Here is a 16,624-nt window from a genome sequence, read left to right as displayed (position 1 = left end):
CTGAGTATAAGACACCCCCAAATTACAGCATTTTATATAATTTTTCTGTTTTTTTAAACTATCACCGTTTAGACTTTTTACTGTTCATACATCTTTTTTGATAGTCTTTTGTGTTTTATACTTTTGTTTAAAAAAAAAAAATAGTTGTATAAAGTCTTATTAGCTTCGTCTTGATTTATGTTTTTCTAATTCAAATTTTTATATTTTTTTTACTAAACTTAAAGCAAATCAAAGTTATTAATGAACATCAATTTCCATTGACAAGCGTAAAACTCCAAATGATGTAACTAAAAAAAAAAAAATAATAGAGGAATTAGATTGTACATGAAATAAGAAATCCATTCATTGAAGTAAAATTGATAATGTTAATACGAGTACTAAATTCATAATCAGAAAGCTAGAAAAATATGGAGACTAATTGCCATTGCATAAACTCAAAAATGCTCTACCTCCTTCGCATTAATTTGTGGTAAGCAAAATACTTTACATCAGGAAAAAAATAACAAGATATTCGGGGTCACTGCAGACCTGCAGTACTACAACGAACTATTTACAGAACTTTTGGTGTATGAAAACCTAGTATAGGGGGCCGCGCAGATTCCTCCGTAAATTCAAAGGTTGAGCTCATTATACCATCCCATCATAATTTAAGCTTCCAATCAGGCATAAGATAAGGCTCAACAAATGCAGCACAATAGCCACTAAACCAAAACAGGCTGAAGATATTCATCAACTCTGCCACAGGCCGACAGCTCCTCAAAACCCGCTTCAGGAGCGGTATCAGTATTACAACATTACCCCACAAAAATTGTATAACATCATCCTTACGGCCCTCCTTGGCCGGACTTATTGCCGCGTCGTCGTTTTGACGAGTGTTTCTTTGCTTGCACTTGCACAGGCTGCGATGAAGATTCATGATATTGAGTACTGTAGCTGAATAGAGATATGAGGAAACTTTTTGCAGCGGGATTTGCCTTCTTCTGTTCTGCAGATGAATTACCAATACCAGCATTATGTACCATTGAAGTCAAAGTGTCCACAGATTCCTTGAGTATTGAAACTCCCGTCATCCCATCATATGCAAGAACACAAGCAATTGCATAAATGGATGTTCCCAGAGCTGGAGGAAGAACCTTTTTTGGGTATGTTACCTGAAGCATATGTGAGGTGGTCAATAAAATTTCACAAGAAATATACGAGGATGCAATCGAAAAGTAATACAACTTACTTTGAAAAGAATAGCCGCAGATAACCGCTCTCTCAAACAGTAAATCTGAGCAACTTCAAGGGCTGTTGATACGAAGGGCAGCCAGCGATCAACAATTAATGTAACAGCATTTTCAGGTGATGACATGACCTTGTCTTCCGGTTTTTCATTTTTCTTTTCAAGGCATTCCATCTCACCTTCATCACTATCTTCATCACCAGCAGCATCACTTCCACTATCATCATCACCAGTGTCCCTTGCAGGTGCCACAACAATTTCTGTTGCAAGTAATAATAAAGGAATTGGACTGATAATAGTAGTGTTCCTTGTGTGCAAAGACCCATCCACTCTAGTTACCTCATCATATACGAGTAGAGCTAGCTCATCAGTATTCTTCATAAATAACTTTGAGTTCATTGATTGTGGGTGTAATAGAACTCTATCATAACCACTATTAGCAGTCTCCACAGTCAGCCTTTTACCCCTCCTAACAGGTGGATGCAACCTTCCCACCATCGGGTACATGCCAGCCACAATAACTGCACGAATTATGCCCGGCTCCCTGGCATTCATACTACAGCTTGATATGTCATCTGGTATACACCCAGTCCTGCTTAACTCATTTGCAAGTTGATTACGCATACCAGACAGCATATGCATAATGCTCGACGACACAAAATATTCAGAACAAAACCGTGATTCTTGACCCATTTTCCTTGCATTCCTCCAGCAGTCAAATGCTGCAACAATCGCCAATTGATCACTATTTCCTCCATACAATGACGCAAGCTCTGCTTTTGCTGCAACTGCTCTTTTCTTTTCATTGGGTAACATAGGTAAAGTGAAGGGGTCTCTATAATCAGCTGCACAAGCAAGCGTCAAGGCAGGATCCAGGCAATTCAACAATATAGCAAAGAATAGCATCTTGCTGGTTAATGGATGCACAGGCAATGAACCCAGTTTCCTTCCTAATTCTGTCAATCCCTCATCATGTGACAACGCGCCAATTTCTTGTAGAACAGTAATAGCATTTTTTATTGTCTCAGATACTGGAGGATCTAGTGTTTTCTTCAAAAAATCCTCTACTTTACAATGAGGATCAAGCAACTTGACCTGTTACAAATATCACATGATAGGGTTCACTCTACTACTTTTACAAAAATACATAAGGTGATCAAAATGCTAAAATGTCTAGAATTAACAGTCCAAAGTAAACAGCAACACCCCCCCTCCCCCAACACACACACACACACACACACACACATATTAAAAAAACGCAAACTTGAATACTTACAAGTTTAACTGCTCAACTTATCAGCAAGCTAGGACTCCATATAATTCAAAAGAGTCTTAAAAATCACACACATTATCCAAGAAAGATGGTACCTGCAAACATAGTTCCTCTATTGGCATTCTCCTTATTTCAGGCACCTGGAAATCCAGAAAGGAGACTGCTCGTAGTTTTGAATAGAGATGATAACAGACGCCAGGCTGGCAACGGCCTGCACGCCCCTCTCGTTGTTTTGCACTTGCCTTTGAAGTCCAAGAAGATTGCAGGGTTGACACATTACTGTATGGATCGTAACTTTTCTCCTTCATTCGACCACTATCAAGGACATAGACAACATCATCGATGGTGATGGCAGTCTCGGCTATATTAGTCGAAAGGATAATTTTACGACAACCTACAGGTGGCCGATTAAAAACTTTCTTTTGCTCAGCTGATGGAACCATAGAGTGAAGTGAGAAAATTGCAAACTTATGGGAGTCCTTGAAAAATGGATTAGCCAATAAAGTCTCCCGAGTCCTATTTATATCTTCCCATCCTGGAAGAAAAACAAGAATAGCTCCATTCTCTGACTCCATGCATATCTTCCTCAACAACTTCTCAATTAAGACGACATCGATAAAATCAGGATTAGTAGTTGACATGTATTTTTCAAGCAACTGCTGTTCTTCCACTAAGCTCGAAGAGCTATCAACCATGTGTTTCATAATGATTTCTACAGCTTCAGATTGGTCTTCACGCTTAGCCCAATCTAAAGCAGTGCTCCCATCATGGGCCTGCAGATGGCAATCTGCACCTAAGGAAAGAAGTGTACAAATATCACCAACTCTTCCCTTACCAGCAAATACCATTAACGGGGACACTCCAGTTAAAGAATGCTGGTAATTCAGAACTTTGGATGTTCCTTCTGAAGAAATCAATTCTAGGAGAGTATCAAATTCTTCATTTGAACTACTCATCTCAATTGCCTCATCTAGTGCCATACGAGACTGCTCACTCAAGCTGCCCTCTTCAGTCACTTGACTAGACAAACTAGAGTTAAGATGGTTCTTGTCTGGAGTTCTCAATATGGACAGAATTTCCTCCAAGTAAAAAGTTTTGACCTGAAACAAGGATACACAGGGTGACAAGGGGTAAAAAAGGGCATTCAGAAGCAAAGAAGCAGCAATAGTACAGCGTTAGTGAAAGAAAAAATAACATAGAAACAGTAGAAATATATATAAACAAACTCATACTGGATGAGTGAATCCGGGCACACGGATAACTGGACAGCCTCCAAAATAATGAGAAAACCTTTCAGCATCAAGTGTAGCACTCATAAGTACCTGAAAGTTTCAGATAAAGTATATGAACATAGAAATAAATAAATTAAATAAAAAAAATAAAAAAAATAAAAAAAGGAAAGAGAGAGATTAATATAGACTAGATACATCATCTAGTTTTCAAAAAAAAAAAAAAAAAAAAAAAGGATACATCATCTAAAATTACTCACCATGCGTAGATGTGGATAGGTTGGAAGCAAGTCTCTGCATGCAAGGGCAAACATAGGCAGATTGATCAACCAAATTAAAATACAGGGAGAGAGATGCATGAAATACAAAGAAAAACGGTGCAATTAAACCAATGGTTAACAAACTCCCTAACTTAAATCCTTCAAAATAATAATAATAAAAATAATAATTATCCACTAACTTGAATTGTTTTTAGATAGAAAGCAAAAGGATGAGGGGCCATGGGGCGTGGGATGTGGATGCACACACTGGTTATTTACCTCCAGTTGTGAGTTATGAAAGAATTAGAATAACTTCTCCACAACAACCAAAAAAAAAAAGGTTGAAGATTCAAATTGCATAATACCTGAGGATCGCAAGCATAAAGTCAGAGTATCGATCCCTTTCATGAATCTCATCCTATGAGTGAAAACAAGCAGCAAGACAAGGAAAATATATTAAATGGGGAAAATCAGATTTAGTAGCCAAACTGAAATGCTGAAAAAGATCATCAGCTGAAAACATAAAAGTAAATACTAAGAGTTGATTAGCTACAATCAAAACTAGCGCACTTAAGCAGTTGCATGATTCTTTAATATATCAGGTACAATTACACATGATTAGATATCCTGTATTTCTAAAGTCTTACATCTAACCAGATTAGAGCAACAGAGAAATCAAATACAGGTGAACACAGCAGTGAAACTACTCAAAAGTGCACACTAGTATCAAGCTTAATAAAGTCGTAGAATCCTTTTATCCATTGATAGTGAAGGACATAGCTGGAAGAGTACCTATACTCCAAGACTAACTCATCATAAATTAACCAGAACTATAGTAGCAAGGAAGATAATCAGTTCAGTTAACACTTTCTGAAAGCATGTTTAGTCCCCATTTTTCTAGTCAAGGGATTTAGTTTTTGTCCTCATGCATATCAATTTAATTGCTTGAATTGTGTTCTTGATCATAAGAGTTATAGTTTATAATTTAACTTTTCCCATCCAGCTTGAAAGTGTAGTTAGGTTCTACCGTGGACTTCCCCTAATATTATCCCCAGCCCTCTATTTTCTCATGTTTAATCATTTTCATGATCAATTTGAGTGGTTTAGCCCTTGCCCTAGGCTTTGACTCTTATATGGCTTGTTTGCTTTTTAATTAAGCATAATTTAGTAGTTTAGCATCAAATTCTTAACCAATTGTCTTTACTTGGCTCTTTAAATCCCTTAAGTTCAATACTTTAATGGGGCAATGAATATAAGTCTCCCTAGTTTAGTAGTCTCATAAATGAAATGAGGTCAAACTAATGATATTTCGCAAAGTTATTTCTATTAGCATCTTCATGAGATTGAGAGTATATGTTTAATAAATCATCAAGCAAAGTGAAAATTTGAGGGAGACCAATAGAAAGACGGAGAAAGGAAAGGTAGATAGATGAAAAAAAACCTTTGGTAGAACTTAGAAAAAAATGGATTATATACTCTTCAGCTGGGTTTATTCTGAGTTTGTTTCCACAAAGTTTTAATTCTGTTTAGGAACCAGAAACGAATACGAATCAATTGTTAAACCACCTATTTCCGCATCAGCATTTGTAGAAACTACATTTCAACACTCACCATACACAAACAGGTAAATTTCAAACAAAATGTTGAAGAAAGAATGGAGCTAAGGGCCATTTGCTGACTTAATTAACAGTGCTTCAAGAAGCAGAAGTCGGACAAAAGAAATAGAAATAAAACAGTGCTTTAACTATATTGTCATTTACAATTACTCAAGTACAGAATCAGGGTAATGCCCCTTGTGTTAAAGTGCCTCAAGGCACCCATCCTTTGAGCACACCTCAGTGCCTTAGTCACAACTCAACTACATATTTTTTAGCACTGCTTATAACATTATATGACTGGGGACCAACACAAGACACGTAACTTAGCTATCAGCATAACATTTACATTTACCACCTACACGATGGAAAACCCATGAAATTAAAACAAGAAGTCACCTTCAAAGTTTGCCAGAATAAAAAAGAAAAAGAAAATGTTACCACAATAATGTGGGAGATCTGAGACAGATCTACAGCTCCTGGTTCGGATCCATTAGAGCCACCAGAAACAAGCACCCTCAGCATGATTCCGTTTGTGCAAAATACAATAGATGAATTTCTTCCACCTTTGGTATCCATCCTTATCTACCAATGCAGATAAATGAGTCAGTTATATGCAGTAGCAAATTCTTATTACAGAATTTTCAAACGATATAATCATCATAATAGGTCTTAAGTCCCCATCAAAGCCAAATTTTCCAACCAAGGATGTGTTCCACACTCAATTCAAACAGTATATTGATTCCTGCTATAATAAAATGATAATTAATCCCCATTAAACTTGCACAAAATCTGTTATCAGGCAAAGTCACTTCACTGTTTGACAAAATTATACTTCCTTTGTTTTCTTTTAAATGCAATACTTCTCATAACACGCTTGTCATTGTTGTCAATGTGTTATTTCAATCATTAACACTTTTTATTACTAAATATATAAGAATTATAAAAAAAAGAAAAAAAAAATGATATTAATAAAGTATAAATCAACAAATCTAGTCAAAGTGGGGTACATGAATAGTGTAAAAGTCAAAGTGTTGCATTTAAAAGAAAACTGAGGAAGTACACTACACACTGCATACATACAGATAACAAATGGCTGCACACTATTTCAAAGAAAAAGGTTGACATGAATCCTTTCCACCATCAACTATGACATGACACCAAAATACAATCTCTAACATAGTGATAAAGAAGCCACTCTAAGTTTCATACCATGTACTTCCTCTGTTCTATATCAATTGCTAAATTTTTTAATATGGAAGTTTCACATAAATTGCTACGTACAGATTTTCGGGAATGTGTTCCTCCATACATTAATGGCATTATATTAAAAAAATTTATGAAACCATTCAACAACACAATCCCAGGGCTGAGGTTTCCCATAAGTAGAGAAACTAATATGGATAGAAAGAAGCAAATATAAGTAGTAAACTAGCATGAACATACAACATAATGCCAATTATATGGTAATGAACCTTTCAAATGAAAAACTAAGCACAAAAATGAATATAAATAAATAAATAATTAAAAAAAATCCAGCATATAGTCAAACATACGAGGTTTCCATTTTTGTCTGTTCCTTTGATTTGCTTACAATCAACCATAATTGCAGAGTTACCTAATTTGTGGTTCACTTTGGTTGAACAGGTATGAGATCGTAATATACTAGTTGGTGGATTTTCTTTTTTTTTTTTTTTATAACTAGTTGACGGGATTTCAATTCACTGGAAATTTTTGTTAGGTGCAGCATATGCAAACATAATTCATCATTGGTATTCAATCAGTTCACTAATTGAATATTTATCATACAATCCTGATTATGCTAATTAAAATGTTTCATTAAAATACACATAATTAACCAATTTCCTACTTTATACACATGTAAATAAATGAATAATTGCAAAAGAATATTCAAAGGGGAAATATAGTGAGGGAGAGAGAGTTGTTTAAATCACATGGGTTCTGCAATTTCAACTTTCAAACGTTTGCCAAAACGATGTCCAGCCAACCCCTTCCTCCACCATGTCACCCTTTAACTTTTAGCCTCATCAAAAACAAAAAGGAAAAGACAACGAGTAGAAACAAGGTGCACTTATTTACAATATTGCCACTAGATTGAAAAAATTTGTCAATCATAAAGATTAACTTGTATTCTCTCATGACAAATTGCGAGTGCGTGAGAGGGATTCTATATTTCTATGTGACAAACAACCTTGCGTAGGAACGCTTTAATAATAGATTAGAACATAAGCTGGCAACAAAACTAATTTTCATGATATTGCAATTGTAACTACAATATATAATTTTTTAACTAAAGTCAATTTATTTTTTTCACTAAAAGGTGGTACATTACGCGAGGCACAAATCAAACTTTTCTCTTTACAAGTGAACCTTAGATAAATGGAATAAAGGTCAACATAACCATTTTTTCCTTGATATATATATATATAAGAGAGAGAGCGAGAGAGAGAGAGAGAGAATGTATAGCACAGCTTCTAAGATTTTACCTTGTATCCAACACTTTCTCCAATATTTTCTCCTCTTTCATGAGAAATTCTGTCCGCAACTAATAAAAATATGCGTGATAGCAAGCAAGGAAATCATCAGTCAAAATAAGCTAAAAAGATATTGTCAGCCAAAGGTTTGTGAATCAACCAAAGAATAAATAAATAAACAAATAAATACAAATATAAAAGGATAATCTGACCTGACATAGCCGAAATACGTCGTGGTTGAGTACAGATTATTTTACAAGCCTCACCCCTGGCCCACATGGAATCTAAAAGATATTGAGGAACCTGAGGTATAGAAACAGATGCCATAACCACCAAATATCAGCTAGAGAAAGAGGATCAATGTTGTATCAACTTTTAGCATAACATCAGGAAGCAGACACAGCACATCAGTTAATGTAAGTACTGTCTGAAACACAACCAGTCAATACATTCGTCACCATAATTTATATTTTAAAGATGCAAGATAGATCTGGAACCCCAATAACAACTTCTAAGCCCATGACATCCCCATATTAGCTTCACAGTCCCAGTTCAAATTCTTCACACTATACGATAGACAAGATTGAAAGATCCACCAAATACTTATCCAGCTGAATAGCTGATCCACTATTCAGCTGCTGAACAGTGCTTGCTTTTCAAAAGTATTTTCCTGTCCATCCAGAGAAACATTGCTGACATTTTAAAAACTAGTAGCATTCATCCCTAGTCTTCTAGCCTTATTGGGACTAAATTATTACAAATTAAAAAGGGAGAGAACTACAAGGTCTTGAGATTTTTCATCGTATTCGTGTAATTTTAGTCTACCTAAAAATGCCTAAAATTATGTAATAGGTGATATAATAACCTTTTAACATATGATTGATAGATCCATGATAACTATAAGGGTCGTTTGGTTGGGGATAATCATCAAAGGGAATGGAAACCAACTGCCCTCATTCCCTTTGTTGTTGTTTGTTAGACCATTTCTCCCATTCCCTTTACCCTTTTCATTCCCCCAAATCTCTCTAAGTTCATTCCCCGCCCCCCAGGTATTTCCATTCTCATTCCCCAGCCACCACCATACCACCACATCACCACCTTCCTACCTACAAACACCACCGACAACGACAACGACAACTGCTGACACCGGAAAATCACCCACCGCACCGCCGCTCCTCCCCTCACAGTCGCCGCATCGCCTCCACCCCTCCCCTGCCCGTCACCGCCCTTCCCCTTGTCCCCCAAATCTGCCCCCTCCCCCGTAAAACATCCTACAGCCCCCCACAAAACCCTAAAAACGCTTTTCCCTCACCTTAAAACCATCAGCCACCTCTCCCACAACCCTCCGCCTAGGGTTTAGGGCTGGCCGATGGATTTTACGGGGAGAAAGAAGAGTTTTTAGGGTTTTTCTTGCTAAGGGAGGTTTTTTGAGGGAGGGATGAGCCGCGTTGTGGCCAGCAAGGGGCGGGGGAAGGGCGGCGAGGGGCGGGGAAGGGCCGACGAAGGGCGGTGAGGGGTTTGGTGGTTGGAAAAGGTGGAAAATTAATGAAATGTGTGGTGGTGTGGTGGTAGGATTGTTTCCCTTTGTTCCTTTGTTTTTAAAACAAACAATAAAGCAAAAATAAGGTATTTTCATTCCATTCTATTCCATTCTCTTTGTTCATTCCATTCTGATTACCCCGTGCGAACCAAACGGCCCCTAAGTACATTAATATTCCCTGTATTTCGTAATAATCGCAACACTAGGCACTGCATAAAGTTTTAGAATATTTATGAAGTAGAGAATAAGGACCAAAGGGGGAATTTTATACTTCATATTATAAAGTATAGTTAGTGGGGACATATTTAATTGTTAGTGGGTCCTTGCCAAATAAGAAATTGTTTGCAACTATTATGAAACGGGCATTAAAAAAAAGTGTTGCAATTATTACGTAACGGAGGGAGTATTGAATAATGGAAATAATGCGATTTGACTAAATAAGAATTGAGTAGTTCGCCTCCATTGTGTGCGCTAATAAAATTTAAAATAAGAAAATGGATATGAGAAAAAGGTGGATACAAAAAAAGAGATGTGTAAAAAGGTGTGTGGGTGTAAGAAAAAGGTATTACTCCGTATAAAGTACTTCCTCTGTTTCACATTATTTGAGACGTTTTGACTTTGGACCCTTTGGTAACTATTCACATAATTTATTTTGACTTCCTCTTATATTTTATACTTGAGAAATAATATAGTCATGTCACAAGTGGAATCTTATTAGATTCGTCTCAATGTATATATTTCAAATATAAACTTTTTATTATCATTCTTATTAATGATTGGAGACATTGAGTGGTGTTAAGATGTAAATATTGTGAATAAAAACGTGTAAAAAAAAAAAAAAAAAAAGTTTGTCAAAAAAAAGAATAAAACCGAAATAGTTGGCATCCACTTTCTCATTTAAACTATAATAGCATTATCCATTTATCCCCTAGTGGAGAAACTGATTACTTTCTCATTGAATTATGTGATAAGGCAAGTTTTTAGGGTATTACGTTCAAACTACATTCTAAATCCTAAATCCTAAATTTTCTAATCAATCAATATACTGGCAATGATCGTCATAAAAGAGGGTCATTGTAAAACCATTAAGGATAATTACAATTGCATTCAAAGTTATCTTAGGTAGGGTTGCAAGATGTACACAAATATATCTGAAAACCTACTAGATATGGTGTAAATTTCCAATTGTATTCATTACATTAAGAAATAGTTTTTGCTACCTGGATTTGATAACCTCTTTTGTTTTTTTTTTTTTTGTTTTTTCTTAATACCAACCATGGTTAGTTTGGTAGGAAAAAACCAAGGGCTACCATGTAGAATGTAAAATTAAACTAGTGGTTTGTGTCTCAAGAGTAGTCAAGACGATCAATCTTCTCTTTTTGGGTGCATAATGCACTTCTTCCTATAAATCTTCTATATTTCCATGCATTCTGCAAAGATCAGCTATATTTACATATACCTAAAGAATCTATCATATCTTATAAATTAATTAGCTTCCCTAAAAAGTAGAGTTAGTTGATCTGTTGATCAAGGACAAAATCACTGAACTAAAATCCCATCTATACACATCACATATTAGCCAAGGGAAGTAATAGTAATAAAGAAAAGGAAAACAAGCCTAGAGTTAAGTTACAAATTAGAAAAAGGAAAAGCACGTATTCCTCATTTCCTCTCAAGCATTTGATACACAAGAACAAAATCTCTACAGCACAAATATGAAATTTGTAGATAACAATAACTTGCGTTACTCTACTCCAACTCTTCATTTCACCACAAGTACCCATAGCAAATACTCAACACTCAGACATGGGTGGATATTAAGCCCATAGCAAATACTCAACACTCAGACATGGGTGGATATTAAGTAACCATAGCAAATATTAGGACATTTTATTTTATACAAAAATCATGCAAAACATTCATCAACAGGCTGTGTCTGAAACATAGGCACATAGCCGTGTCAAACACTACTTCTAGCTGAGTCCAAGTAATCTTAGTAATAACAGATTTGACATAAACTTAAATCAAGTGAGCTTCTAAGTGTCAATTTGTGCAGACATCAACCTAGTAATGTAGAGGACATAACTGAATTCAGACAATTACAGTGAGAATAAGCAAAATTAGCTACCTGTGTAGTCTTCCCACAACCAGTCTCTCCAGATATGAGCACAACCTGCTCTAAGAAATTGACATTAGTAAGACTTCCAATCAATTTGCAAGCTGGAAGCTAGACATTTAAATAATAAACCAAGAACTGGCATAGCTGAAAAAGTAAAAATAATAAAATTATAATAGAATATAAATTAAACAGTCATGCCAGAACAAATTCCCATAGATAAAGCCAGTGATCAGCAATTTGATAGCAAACATGACTGCTAATAAGTAAAAATGATCAACTTTCTGCAACCAAAATTACACAACATACTCATGGCACCCATGACTCGAATCTTGAGAATACAAAGTGTTAAGACTAGAGATTACTTTTACAAGTTCAAATTTAATATTCACCACAAGAACAGACTACATAATTAATAACCACAAACACGAATTTACTACACTTTGATACTCAGTAAGAATATGTAATAGACTGTAAATGTTACTAAATTCCCCAGTACGAGGTTGGGTAGACGTATGCAATCCGCTACCTAGTATTGTTGTATTATGCAAATATGTACCACATTCACGTATTAATTTGCCTATTGTACAGCAACAAACCTGATGAGTTAAGATTGTTGACGTTATAACATCCTGGAAAGTTGCAATAGGAAGCTTAGACCTTTTCTTAGATATCTGCGTTCATCAATCAACAAAACAAAAAAAAAAAAAAAAATCACTTTTATGCAACACACAAAGAGTTCAAACCTGTGAAGAACCAATATTATTTCATGAGTTTAATAAACAAAAAGTAAGAACTCCAATTTCAAGATGTAAGAACCTCTTGCAAGTGATGTTTTTGCTGTATCTTGCTCGTGAGCAACTCCACCTGCTTTTCTATTTCATCCTTGTTCATTAAAGGCTTACAGAATATATTCTCTCTTTTACCCCGTGACCTAGGATTATTATTATTATTATCAGTGGGCCCATTAGAATATTCTTTTCCAACTTCATCCTCACCGGGTGGATAACGAATAAAAAGGTCATTCAAAACCCTTTTAGATTCATCTGAGAATGTGATCACAGGATTTTCCCTTTGCTCCGAGCTTTCTAACTTTGGCTTGCTTTTAAATACTGCAACACGCCGTTGTTTCCCTTTCCTGTGAAGAATCATACCCATATAAGAAAAGAGCAGTGGCAAAAGCCATAAGTGCGAAGAATGGAGTGGCCATAAACAATGCATTTAAGAAGCATTCAGACTATCCTCATAGTAAAGAGAATTTTTCCTCTCAGATTTAACAAGTTCCAGAGTTCAAAAAGAACTCACCCAGAACTTTTTGAAATCATGCCCATTTTTTTGGACTCTTGATGAACCACAGCACGTTCATGGTTAGTCATGTTAGGTTCAAAAGTATATACTGCATAACGATAACAAAAAATTATCATTAGTCTATCAAAAGCCTCAAGATATCATATCACAGGGAAAAGCAAGTGTATGGAAATTTTATGGTAAAAGCAAGATAAACTAAACTACAGTTTTCTTTGTAGTGAGTTAGTGACTACAAACCACAAGTTCAGTCAAGCTATCAGAGTGATAGTCACTCCTCAAAGAAGTTAAACAAAGTTAACATCCATGATCATGTTATGTACATGATGATCCACAACATTATTCACAATAATGACTAATGATAATTAGGGCTCAGCACCTGTCCAATTGGACCAAAACCAGTAAGACTGAAATTTCCAATTTGGTGAGTTAAAAAACAGATCTAACTAATTTTGGTCCAGAGTCCAAACAAGTCCGGATTATTCTAATCTAGTCAATTATTTGACATGTTCATGATCAATTAACATTTGCAATTAAAACACTATTTTATTTGTAAATAATCCACAAATATTAGTATAACATATATGCTAATGACAATACAAAATTACAATCGCCAATATTTATAATTGACACTACTACCTCCGTTTCACAATATATCCATTATTGTGACTTTTACACTATTCACTAATTAACTTTTACTACGTTTTTTTACTTATATATAAAAATTTAATAATGATAAGTAAATCATCGTTGGATTCTTTCCAATGTATATTTTCAAAATATACTAGTAATTTCTCTATAACATTTTAATAAATGATATATATAAACAAGTTAAAGGTCAAATTTGTCTTTTGACAAATAAAAAAATCAAAATGTTGCATCTATTGTGAATCAAAGGTAAATTTCAAAACTTTAACTCTTCAAGGAATTGTAAAAATACACAAGCTATTAACAAAATCCTACATAAAAAATTTACTTCCTCCACTCCAAATTAGTTGACACATATTCCTTTTGGGGAATTTTTTGACACGTTTCTATTTTAGGTAGCTTAGTAAAGTTTATTTCCTATTTTATTCCTTACCCACTTTACTCCTATATTATCAATCCTTCATGGCTTCACTCTCCCTCCATCTGTACGTTTTGGCTGCCTCTTCCTTATTCCCCAATCCCCATGGTGATAGTGGTGGAGTGTGGTAAGTAAAGATAAAAGAGAAAGAAAAAAGATGGGGTTAGTAATGGGAGGGATATTCATACTAACTTTTTTTTTCCTACCCACTTTCCTTTTTTTAACCCAATTTTTTTATCAATGTTTTTTTGTGTTCTACTCACTACTACTTTTGATTTAAGTAAGTACCTTTAATAATCTTCCCCCCTTTACCCCAAATATTATCCATTTTTTTTCTTACACAAACCCAATTTTTACTCCCTCTTTCTTACCGCACCCACCTTTCTTAAATTTACCAACTTTTTTCTAACTCTTTGTTTCACATTCAAATTGTCAACGTCAAGTATGCAGATTAGGTGTTTTTGCATCTTGTTTTAGAGAGAGGTTAATGACTTAACTTAATGCTAACTAGAAGAGCAACAATTAACTAGATTACTCTTGGCATGAGTGAAATTAAATGGTAAGGAGTTCCCCATAAATGAGTGTTGTAAATACCTTAAGCCGATTTAACAAAGGATAAGGAATATTGACCAAAGTGTGCAGCTATAGCATATCTCTAGCAAAAATGTGTATTGTGAGAAGGATGTGTAAAACACCTTAAGAAATAATTTAAGATGCAGATAATCGGATGAAAGTTGGAGTTTATGAATATCAGGAAGCTAAAATTTAGGATTATGCAGATCATAAAGAGTCCAATATAGGCCAAAGATGACTTAGATGAAGAAAGTAAAAAATGATATTGTAGAAATTGGGTTTGCATGAGCATAGAGCCCTTAATAGAGGTGAAAGTAAAGCTGCGGTGGTGTTTTCTGTTTAAGTGTTCATTAAACTTGAATGAATAACTGATAACATTACTTTCAAGAGTGATATAACAGAGGTTCAAACCTCATGTCCCAAATCAACTCATATGTACTTCCACTCAGATTTTAAACAAGGGTAAAGAGCAAATAAGACAAAAAATGTTGATGTAACAAAGCCCTACAATCTAGTATGACAAACACAGAAGAATAATTGTATAACCCACAAACTCCGAGGAAAGAAAAAACCAGGCTAGCTTTCTTTTTTCTTATGTATAAGTTTCAAAGTCACCATAGCCCAGCACCCCCTCTAATTCAATTACTGTATTGCAGAGGTAATAATAAAGCATTACTTTTTCCATTCGAGAACAAGTTCTGAACATCAGTGTCTCTCAAAATGTGTCAATAAACACTGTAAATTACCATAGTAGCATTCATTATACACTCATACATTGTAAATTTTCCCTATATAGTCCTCCAGACATATTCTTAATAAACATAACGACCAAAATCAAGCATGAAAATCGAAAAAGTCGCTTATTGAACCGCTAACGAGGTAATGAGCATACTTCTCAGTTCTCAATTTCATTTACTCCCAGCTATTAACATTTCAACATGAACATGCTAAGTACAACAACCCCATTTCAACCACTAGCTTCAAAGTCTACAATTAAACAGCCAAATCAACACCTACATTTCAGAATCCATTTATAAAACCATAATATATAAAACAACATAACAAACAACAGATATAATGAAGCAACTAATTAACATTAATGGGGTATAACAAAATAGATAAAAATATGCGAAGATAAAAGGGTAAAAAAGAGGACCTTGATCATGAGAAGAACGAAACTGTTCGAGAATATTGTGAATTTTAATACGGACAATTTCATCGACGCCGGCAGTATGCTCCGGTGCGAATAATGAGCCGTACTTCTGCCTCTTTTTGGATGATTTCGTCATTTTTTCTCTTTGAATCTTATGAGAGAGAAAATTGCGGAAGATTTAACGGCGGTTGCAGTAGAATTGAGCAGCGTATGGACGGTGCAGGGGTGGCGGCGGTAATGGCGGAGGTGGAGGAGAAAGTGGTGGCGCGCTCTTTATAACCGGGGTTGCTCAGGATGAACAAATTCAATGCTCCCACCGGTTTTGGCTGTTGTCATTTGTAAACCCTAGCCCTTTTTATTTTTCAGTTTACCTTTTCTTTTCTTTTTTTTTAAATTAAAAAAATAATAAAAAAAAAGAAAAAAAAAAGCTTTTTCTTTCACTATCTTTGTTTTGTTTTTTTCGTTGTAGAATCTAGAGGTTAAGCAATTGAGTGTTGTACTCCATGTCTCCATAGTATATTCTCTTGAAATCTTGATATACTTTGTATCTTTTTACAATCCGTCCATTTTTTTTTGTCCATTTACATCACTTTCTGTTTATAAATGTTTTTTTTAAATACATTACTTTTATATTGGGTAACTTTATACTCCGTAATATATTTTATCATTTTCTCTCTTATTTTAAATCTCACTCAAATGATTTTATCATTTCTCTCTTTTATGGTGTTCACTTAAATAATATTTATCCCCTTTCACATATTTTCTTCTTCACCAATTGACCGTTGGTGTAGTGG

At 35.0% G+C, this 16,624-nt stretch overlaps 1 protein-coding gene across 1 annotated transcript; it reads right to left on the bottom strand.

Annotated features, from left to right (window-relative positions):
- Window positions 1-318: 318 nt before the first annotated feature.
- LOC145562099 (DExH-box ATP-dependent RNA helicase DExH6-like) lies at window positions 319-16,181 on the bottom strand. The gene is made up of 14 exons (XM_081622277.1): window positions 15,834-16,181; window positions 13,039-13,129; window positions 12,553-12,871; window positions 12,333-12,407; window positions 11,746-11,790; window positions 8,290-8,380; window positions 8,090-8,148; window positions 6,024-6,167; window positions 4,353-4,405; window positions 3,988-4,021; window positions 3,731-3,820; window positions 2,594-3,598; window positions 1,229-2,320; window positions 319-1,151 (listed from the first exon to the last, which is right to left on the bottom strand). Exons 1-14 carry the CDS (start codon window positions 15,964-15,966, stop codon window positions 825-827), a joined length of 3,558 nt encoding a protein of 1,185 aa, XP_081478403.1. The 5' UTR covers window positions 15,967-16,181; the 3' UTR covers window positions 319-824.
- Between the last annotated feature and the right edge of the window lie 443 nt (window positions 16,182-16,624).

Source organism: Chenopodium album, chromosome 10 (assembly GCF_948465745.1).
Source record: "Chenopodium album chromosome 10, dcCheAlbu1.1, whole genome shotgun sequence".
Classification (NCBI taxonomy): Eukaryota; Viridiplantae; Streptophyta; class Magnoliopsida; order Caryophyllales; family Amaranthaceae; genus Chenopodium; species Chenopodium album.
Note: the sequence above shows the minus strand (reverse complement) of the source record. Positions and strands in the feature narration are given on the sequence as shown.

What these genes read in the sequence shown, in the direction of transcription:
- LOC145562099 (XM_081622277.1), bottom strand. Translation starts at nt 15,966, where the DNA reads ATGACGAAATCATCCAAAAAGAGGCAGAAGTACGGCTCATTATTCGCA. An exon ending in GAGAAAGTGTTGGATACAAG is followed by an intron (nt 6,168 to 8,089) that starts GTAAAATCTTAG and finishes CTGCATTGGTAG; the next exon opens with ATAAGGATGGATACCAAAGG. An exon ending in TTTATGCTTGCGATCCTCAG is followed by an intron (nt 4,022 to 4,352) that starts GTATTATGCAAT and finishes CCTTGCATGCAG; the next exon opens with AGACTTGCTTCCAACCTATC.